The 10,000-nt window shown below is 42.7% G+C and overlaps 1 protein-coding gene across 1 annotated transcript in view; it reads left to right on the plus strand.

The window, feature by feature from the left end:
• The window catches only part of LOC143282454 (oxytocin receptor-like), a 25,005-nt gene that overhangs the window by 4,428 nt on the left and 10,577 nt on the right, over positions 1 to 10,000 (plus strand). Inside the window, exon 2 of the mRNA XM_076588097.1 lies at positions 7,921 to 8,084. Coding sequence (XP_076444212.1) covers positions 7,921 to 8,084 — 164 coding nt within the window. The remainder of the gene's footprint in view (positions 1 to 7,920; positions 8,085 to 10,000) is intronic.

The following is a 10,000-nucleotide window of genomic DNA, read 5'->3' on the forward strand; positions in this document are numbered from 1 at the left end:
ACTATGAACTATCAGCTGACAAAGCCTGATCAATGGAGTGAACTATCAGCTGACAAAACCTGATCAATGGAGTGAACTATCAGCTGACAAAACCTGATCAATGGAGTGAACTATGAACTATCAGCTGACAAAGCCTGATCAATGGAGTGAACTATGAACTATCAGCTGACAAAGACTGATCAATGGAGTGAACTATCAGCTAACAATTCCTGATCAATTGAGTGAACTATCAGCTGACAAAGACTGATCAATGGAGTGAACTATCAGCTGACAAAGACTGATCAATGGAGTGAACTATCAGCTGACAAAACCTGATCAATGGAGTGAACTATCAGCTGACAAAACCTGATGATTTTACCAGTGGAGTGGGATTCAAAGCTACTAATGTAGCCGTGTTACCGAGTGGTTATTCAAGGGTACGGACGGTACAAAAGAACTAGCTAAATTGATGATTTACTGTATTAAAGGATAGAAAAGAATTCCCGCGCACAGACCAGGAACATATAGAGGCCATTCACAAATGGGTTTTTCTATTGTTTTATTTACAATAGTTATGAGAACATAAGAAAAGAAGACATAAACTAAAGGAGAAGAAATAAAGAAGAATAGAAGAGAAGACAGTGCAGCGATACATAGCGAGGTGTCAGCCGTTGTGAGAACACACACAACACACACGTGCACTGACCGCGACGCAGCAAGAGAGAGAGAGAGAGAGAGAGAGCAGCTATGGTCAGATGACTGACCAGGTATGAAATGACCACTCATCACTCACTGTGCCAATTTATGCAAGTTAAGCGGACTGCAAAGACAGTCACGTGTGCTGCGAGTAGATCGACGCTAATCTGGCCAAATCTGACGACAACTGTGTTTCTTACAAGGTGTTGATTTCTAAATGATTCCTGAACCGATTTACGTCGGATAAGTTGCAAAAGAAAGAGCTCAACACCTACTTCATAATGAGTATAAAATGAAGTGTTGATTATTTAAGATGAATTTATAATCTTAATTTTAGTCACCTGAACGGGGTCAGTTTTAACGAGCTCGTCGCTGAAAATTACAAACTGCGTTAAGTCATTTTAACGTAGGCCAACATAAATGAAATAGATTTAAAGATGGAATCGCGACGATTCTGCCAGTGTGTAATACTTGTAGTTTACTGATCTGACAAAAGATCTATTAATTAAATACGGCAGAGCAGAAACACAGATTCCAGCTCAGTATATAGTGTACTGCAGCGCCACACTGGTCAAGCCCTGAGTAGGTTGTCTGGCGAGAAGGACAGAATGACGTAAGCGGCTTTACGTTCAAACCAGAAATGGCGTAACACATCTGTGGTCTGCGGAGGGAGGGGGGGGGGGGGGGGGTGGGGGGCTGTTGGGGGGCTGTTAGAGTCCAGCGGGTTGGATGCGAAAACGTCGTCTGATGTAGCTCGTGTGTGAGCAAGCATAGAGCGCTTGGTCACACTAAAAAAAACCTAGTCAGTAGACTGGGATTCAAAGTTGACAAAGCATAGTGAATTGTGGTTCCTCACCTAAATGGCCCTGGAAAAAATATGGTTTAGGAAGTAGGAATTTCAGGTAAAAAGCATTTTCAACTAAGGGAGATTCTTACCAAAGAAAAAATAAATAAATAAAAGCGCCTATTCAATGGAGTAGGATTCTCAACGAAAATGTTATGGTGTTTGAAACACTCATATCCATTCTTCGCCACCTACCCTCCCGCCCATGCTGAGCCATACCCTGCCCATGTCCCCACATCCCAATGGAAATGGGGGTGGGGGTGGTGGAAATAACGTCTGTCAGTGTATCCGTGTAGACGGGCACGATCATTACAGCCACAGGCTTCACTTCGGATCGGGTTCGCGAAGCGGAAGAACGGAAATTAGCCTCGTTTTGCTTCGCTTGCCGCATGTCCGGACCGCCGATTGGTCCATACGTCACATCACTCCGGCGCTGATTTGGTCCATACATCACGTCACTCCGACGCTGATTTGGTCCATACGTCACGTCACTCAACACTGAACTCTTTTCTCTCCTTTCGTAGTCTTTGCCGCGTCGGAGTTTGACAAGTTCAGTATGCAGTTCGTTTGGACAGAGAGTGGTGTGTTGGTGGGAAATGGTGGAGGAACCACCAAGAATCACGGGTTTTACACAGCAGGATAGGTCAGAAGCAAGACTGAGAGGTGGATATGTTGGGTTGTTGTTGTTTTTAAGTTCCGTCTAAAGTCCTGAATTTGACAAACAATTCCTCTGAAGGGAAATGACTCTTGTATTTCGCGATGGGTTTTATACGACAGACTTGCAATGAGATGTGAAAAGTATATAATTATATATATATATATATATATATATATAGAGAGAGAGAGAGAGAGAGAGAGAGAGAGAGAGAGAGAGAGAGAGAGAGAGAGAAGAACAAGAAGAAGGGTGAGAAGGTAGAAAGAAAATGAAAAGGACGGTTTGACTTGAGGGAGATTCGTATTACCGATGTCTGGACTTGACGTGAACCCAGCGTGGTGGCGAGGCCCTGAAAAACTGTCACGTGCAGTGTGTCCTGCAATGACTGCGCTGCGTGATAGTGAGTGTGCTGCCGTGGGCATGTCTGTCAGTGTCTGACACAAGTTCCTAGTGCCCATGATCAAGATCCGTTATGTGTCACAGTTCTGCGTTCTTATTTTCTGCATGCAGATTTCGCAATAATGATACAAACATGGGTTCGTAGCACTTCAACTGTCGGTCGGATGTTTTTGTTCTGTTTTGTGCCAACATTGAATACAATTGGAAAACAGCAATCGCTCAATCGGCCTTATACCACAATCCAGATTCTCAAATTCCTTCAGCTAAAGTCTGTTTACCTCTTTGAAATCTCTCGTTCGTCTTCTTTTCTTTCAACTGTAGCCGGAGTGGACTTCAACAATGCATGTCAAGGTGGCCACTCCTTGAACTGTCCAAAACTGAATCACACGTGATCTAAATGACACACACATATACACACTTACATATACATACTCATACAGATACACATACACACATTCACAAACACACACTCACACATACACACACACAACACACACACACACACGTACCCCCCCCCCCCCCCCACCACACACACACACATGTACACACATGCAAATACTTACACACATTCATATAAACACACACACACACACACACACACACACACACACAAAAACAATAAACTTACACACAGTCATATATAACCACACGCGTGCGCGCGCACGCATACGCACACAAACACAACACACACACACACACACACACACACACACACACACACACACTCAATCACACGCATACACATGTACGCACACCCACCTACTCATACATATACACACACACGCGCGCGCACACACACACGAGTGGGGTAGAAAGAGAGAGAGGCAGAGACAGAGAGAGAGACAGAGAGAGAGGAGGTAGCAGGCCATCAGGGACTGACCGTCATTGTGAAGTCATTTCACAACGCCACACCGGGCCATTCAGACTGCAGAGAGCTGTGGGCCAGGAACATAAGGGACGTTTGCAAACGGCAGCAAGGGACATCACCCTGTCAAACCTTCCAGTCACAGAGAGGATATGTATGTACAGACAGAGAGCAGACATCTGCTACTGAAGCAGACGACATCAAGGTGTTATGACCCCCCCCCCCCTCCCCTTCCGCCTCAACCCCTCTCCCCTCCCCTCCTCTCATTTTCCCTATTTCCCCTCTGTCCCCGCTGTCTAGCAGACAACATCACGCAGTAAAGAGACCGGATGGTGCGTCAGGCCACAATCCCTCCCTCACAACTTCCCCCCTTGCCCCCCCCCCCCCCCCCCCCCCCCGCCCCACCGTCCTCCAGACCCACTCTACACCACCCTAAAACTGTGCGGGTAGAAGACCGTCCAGACGGACATTTGCAATTCACTGACGTCAATCAACCCCCCACCCCCAACTACTCACCCCCTCACCCCCCCTCCCGCCCTCCGCCCCCTCCAGACACAATCCAAAGAGGAGGGCGACTATGGTGTATTAACCTGTAATAATTTGTGATCTAAAGCAGCACATGGTGGGCAATGGGATTGCCAAGATATTTCCGGTTTTTTTCGACATTCTGCACAACTATTTAGTTTGTGTTTTCCTTTTATGAATCAAGAACTTGGAGGCGGGATCAGGCAGACTGACTGACAGACAGATTGAAAGAAAGAAAGTGTAAGGAAGGAGAGAAAGTTAGACAGAAATTCAGACAGAATGAAACAAAGGACACCACCCACCCATCAAAAAAACCAAACAAAACCAAACAAAAACAAAACAAAAACAAAAACAACCAAAAACAAAACAAAACAACAACAACAAAAACAGACCAACTGAAATACTTCATCATCTTTAAAAGATAAATCGTTGACGCTTTTGCTGATAAAAGATATCATTTTTTCAAGAATATATCAGGAGAGACATGGATACGAGGACACACACACACACACACACACAGGCACAGAGATTCAAGATGGTTTATTCAATTAAGGCCATAGCCCCATATGAATAGGGGGTAATAACAGTTTCACATGTGTCATTGTAATTGGTAATATAAACAATACAACGTCATTCACAACAAATTATCAGTGAATCTAAGAAATGAGTGTCTCTCTTAATTGCAGTGCTTTATAAAGATACATAGCAAAACTACGTATGATGTTTTCATCATTAGATGCCATTAATAAACATAACCGAAACAAGCATGGGTTTATATAATATTTTGGGGGAATAAATTAGATTCGTAAGTCAGTCAACACAGGGCATTTTAAAACAAAGTGAACTTCATCCTCTCTTGATTCCTTGCACAATGGGCACAATTGTTCAGAATGACATGTTGCTTTGTAACGATGTCTGTGTGTGTTTACTTCAGAGATTCCAAATTTAAATCTGGTCAATGTAAATCTGAGGTGTCTGTTAAAATCAAACAAAAGGTATCGCTTTACTATATGATCAGAGGTAAAATTTCGATAAATTTCAAATCTTTCACTCGTTTGAAAATGGTTTTCCCACTCCTGCCACCTACAGCCTATCAATTATTGACGAAAAATTTGCACAAATCAAATTTCATCCCCTACTCCTTGATATTCCCATACATACCCAAAACCAAGTTCACGTAAACACATTCGTACATTCGATATCCAATTTGTTTTGCCTCTTAAGTCTAAATCATATAGCATATTGTAAGATTTACTTGGCAGTCGAGTATTATTCATTTTTAATAACTTTAACCAGTAACGAATGCATCTAATAGCAGAGTTAATATAGATTGGGTGCCTCTTAAGTCTAAATCATATAGCATATTGTAATATTTACTTGGCAGTCGAGTATTATTCATTTTTAATAACTTTAACCAGTAACGAATGCATCTAATAGCAGAGTTAATATAGATTGGGTGCCTATTAGTTTCTCCATATACTAAATCATTGGGTGTTCTCACTTCAACCCCTAAAAAGTTTTTAAGCCCAAATAAATGAACAGACTCACAATGCATAACCGATTTTCTATCTAACCCCCAAAATTCTGAACCATATAGCACAATAGGTTGTATCTGAATATCAAATAATTTCAGAAATAGCTTCAAAGAATTATTATTCAACAAACGAAGTTTCTTCATAATATGTAAGAACGCATTTTTCCCTCTGCTAGATAAATCCTTACATGCAGCTACAAAACTCAAACGTGAGAGACACAGAGAGACACACACAGAGAGAGAAAGAACACACACACACACACACACACACACACACACACACACACACACACACACACACACACAGAGAAAGAGAGAGAACACACACACACACACACACACACACACTGACACAGACACACACACACACACACACACACACACACACACACACACACACACACACACACACACACACACCAAACACGTACATATAGATACACAGACACAGATAGATAGATACAGAGAGACAGACTGATGTAGACAGAAAGACAAACAGACAGACAGACACACACACACACACACACACACACACACACACACACACACACACACACACACACACACACACACACACACACACACACACACACACACACACACACACACACACACCAAACACGTACATATAGATACACAGACGCTGATAGATAGATAGATAGATAGATACAGAGAGACAGACTGATATAGACAGAAAAACAGACACACACACACACACACACACACACACACACACACACACACACACGCACACACACGTGCGCGAGCGCGCGCAGCGGCAACATAATCTGCTAAAGACTCAACCTATGATTTATGCATCTGGACACTGCTCATTTCTTTTATTTGTAATGTGGCTAATACCTTCCTCCACCCCACATACCCCATCGTACCACTACCGAAAGCCTATTTCCATTTATTTGTTCGCTTTCATTTTTCGTTTCCTTATAATTGCCATCACGATTTCCCCCAGATTGGCACCAGCCCCCTACAATCCCTTGTCTTATGCGCGTGACTAACCTCATTGTCCTTTTACCCCACGTCTAACGTCACCAGCATGCTGCAGTAATACCCCCTTTTTTCAGCGCCGCGGACGCCGGGCCTTGAGTTACGAAACATTTGCCGGAAGCGGAAGCACGTTCTATGCAGATGCCTTTCCGGGCTGACGGGACGAGCAGTTCCTTGTTCGTTCTTCCTGGCCAGCATCCACTGCCGGGCTGGTAGTGCTAGACATTATGCAGATTGACGGTCCGCCGGGAGCAGAAAGAGAGAAACAAAGAAACAAAGAAAAAGAATTGGAATAGAAAATGAACACCCCAATTTTTCTCCTTTGTCCTTCACATACAAACTGCTGCCATGCACGTGTGTTGTTTTTATGTGGCAAAAATGTTATGTTTATATTGTTTGCCTGTTGCTTTAAGAGTTAAAAAACGGACATACTTATATTTGATTTATTTGAATCTAACGTGAACACATTGTATGATGCTTGCGGGCGCGCTCAATGTGTGTGTGTGTGTGTGTGTGTGTGTGTGTGTGTGGTTTTGTGCTTTCTTACATGTGTGGATGAATCCAAAGAAAACTGGGTGTTGTGCTTATTTGAAGGTGTGGATGAATCAAGTGTATTCTAGGATTATTTGCTTACTTACAAATGTGCACAGGTGTTGTGCTTATTCACAGGTGTGAGTAAATCCATTGTACACGGGTGTTGTGCTTTTTACAGGTGTGCATGAATCCATTGTATACGCGTGTTGTGCTTATTTACAGATGTGGATAAATCCAGTGGACACTGGGTTTGTGTTTACTTGATGGAGTAGGCAGGCAGGCTTATCTGTCGGTGTGTGTCCTCATATGGGAGAAGAGGCCGATTCTGGATGCGCAGCACTTCCCACAGGTGTTGCAAGGGAAAACTTCCCGACATTAGCCTGGTTGCCTGACCAGCACAGGTGACTTTTTTCTTTTTTTTTTAATGAGGAGGAGTTGTGCAGTCCTTTCCCCACTCTCTCGCCTACCGACGCTCACAGTCCCACAGGTGCAGATACTGCCACGTGTAGGACGGTCTCGGCAGGTGCAGGTTTTTTCTTCGGAGCTCCAAGCCAAGGATAAGAGCTCCCCTTGCTCTTTGGTCATCCTCTTCCGCCTTCACAGCCGTTGGGAAAGGTTTCCTCCTCCACCTGGTCCGTCGTTGGGAGACTTCACATGCGGCAGGTAGTACTGGGTTACATGGTACCAGTAGCAAGGGCTAACAGTGTGGGTTAATCCAGTGCACAAGTGTTGATGAGCACAATGTACTCTGGGTATTGAACTTACATACAGGTGTGGATGAATACAATATGTACTGGGTGTTTTGCTTACTTACAGGTGTGAATGAATCCAGGGTATAGGTGTGGGTGAATCCTGAGTACACTGGGCGTTGTGTTTGCTTACAGGTGTGGATGATGACGGGGTCTGGGTGGCTGGCTGCTGCCCTGTGCTCCACCCCCATGCTGTTTGTCTTCCACACCCGATTCGATCCCGTGAAGAAGAAGATGATGTGTGAGAACATCTTCCGCAACAAACCGCCCACTCACAGACAGGCTTTCATTACCTACGGGTTCGTTCTTTACTTTAGCGTCTTTTCACTATCAGTGATATTAGACGATTAAAAAAAAACACATTGATGGTGGGGGGTGAGAGGGAAAAGAAAAACAGAAAAGGTAGAAAACTATTAAAGAAAAAAGAAAAAAAAAGCGTAACTAACATGCAATCACATTTAATAGTAACAATTCAATAATGATAATAATAATCAGAAACCATTAACACAATTCTGAAGTACATTAAAGGAATGTAGAAATAGGGCTATGAACTAACGCCTGTGAAAGTTCGACCATAAGACCCTCGTCAGAAATAACTTTCCAAAATCATCTGCAGAGTAGTTATTCTCTTTGAAATACTTGGGCAAGAAGGTACGTAACCGCTGACAGTGAAACAAACAATGATGCAAGCTGAACTGCTTACCGCAGATGCATGTAACATTTTTACTATAATTTGTCTTCAGCGCATCAAGTTTTATACGGAAGAAAGTAGAGGTTATCAATCTTGTATAGCAAGCTGATGGATTCGGTATCTTTTCTTTAATAATATTCTCGGGGAATAATGTCCCTTTATGTTTTAAAACATTTTCCTTCCATCGGTTATGAAATCGACCCCATGCTGATTTTTCTAACAAAGTATATGCTTCTTTTACGGAAAGATGGACATGCATTTTTGTAGATTTTTCTGCTGAATGTTGTGCTCCTCTTTTAGCTGCTTTATCAGCAGTTCCATTGCCAAGAATGTCCACATGAGAAGGCATCCAACAAAAACTGACCTCAGTCTCTTTAATTTAATATTAAAACCCTTTCACTGCCAGGAAAATAAGATTTAAGTGAAATCTATTTGCCAGGGTTTTTTAACAAAAAACGGGTATAAATTTTCAAAAAATTCTGTGCTCTTTGTTATTGGAGAAAGACCCATAAAAGTATATATTTTCTGAAAGGGAAATGAATAAAGAATACAAAACACATGATGTTTTCCCATTCTATGTATTTCAAGTGACATGCTGTTGTTTTGAAATCAGTGTTTTGTTTTTTGTCACATTTTCAACTTGTTCATTACAAACATTAGTCAGGTAATTTGCACAAAAATATCATTTTCTGGACAAATGGATATCTGCACACACAAAATTATACTAGAACAACCACAATATAAAAAACTGAAAAAGAAATAGATGCATTGTGACTTCTGCAAGTGATAATATGGATGTGAGGCCACGCCCCCTCAGTCTCCACCCCCCTCCTCTTCACCCCTCTCACACCGTCACTTCATCAGACCGCGTTGGCTGCGTGCCAAGAAAATAGCTCATACGGTGTCCTGCTAAAAATTCGGTGACCTGTCGTCTGCTGGAGTTGAACAGCCGGCATCACTCACTGATAGTTGTATCTTGTCCACTCTCTTGATTGCTCCCTTTATTTTCTATCAGATCGTCCTATAAATGTTCACCACTGTCTTCTCCTTCGAATTTAAGCTCCAATTCTTTCTGAGCATCAGCTAAAGAAAGTAATCTTGGTTGATTTAGTTCGTCACGAGCGCATGTCTTGAGCACAGAGTCAGTCCGACATTTTGTTGAGCGAGCGAGGAGAGGAGCCAGGCAAAGACTGCGGCCAGTAACCCAACCAAAACGTTCAAATAAAGGACTGCCTTGTGACGCAGATGGTGTTTCTAGCTATGAATAGAATCTAGAAAGATTCCCCAAGCTAAAGCTACCAGCATTTTTGTCAGCGAACTGAATGCAAAGCAGGGAAAAGTCAGAATATTTCGATGACGAGTTATCTCGTCATTGTGGCAGCGAAGCATACATGCTTTCCATGACGAGTTATCTCGTCATATAGGCAGCCTAGGGGTTCAAACAATGTACCAAATGATTTGCCTCAATAACTAAGTCAGGTCTTGTTTCAGGGTTAAATAATTCTAGATTACCAGGTGTGTTTG

Source organism: Babylonia areolata, chromosome 5, assembly GCF_041734735.1.
Source record: "Babylonia areolata isolate BAREFJ2019XMU chromosome 5, ASM4173473v1, whole genome shotgun sequence".
In the NCBI taxonomy this organism is placed as follows: domain Eukaryota; kingdom Metazoa; phylum Mollusca; class Gastropoda; order Neogastropoda; family Buccinidae; genus Babylonia; species Babylonia areolata.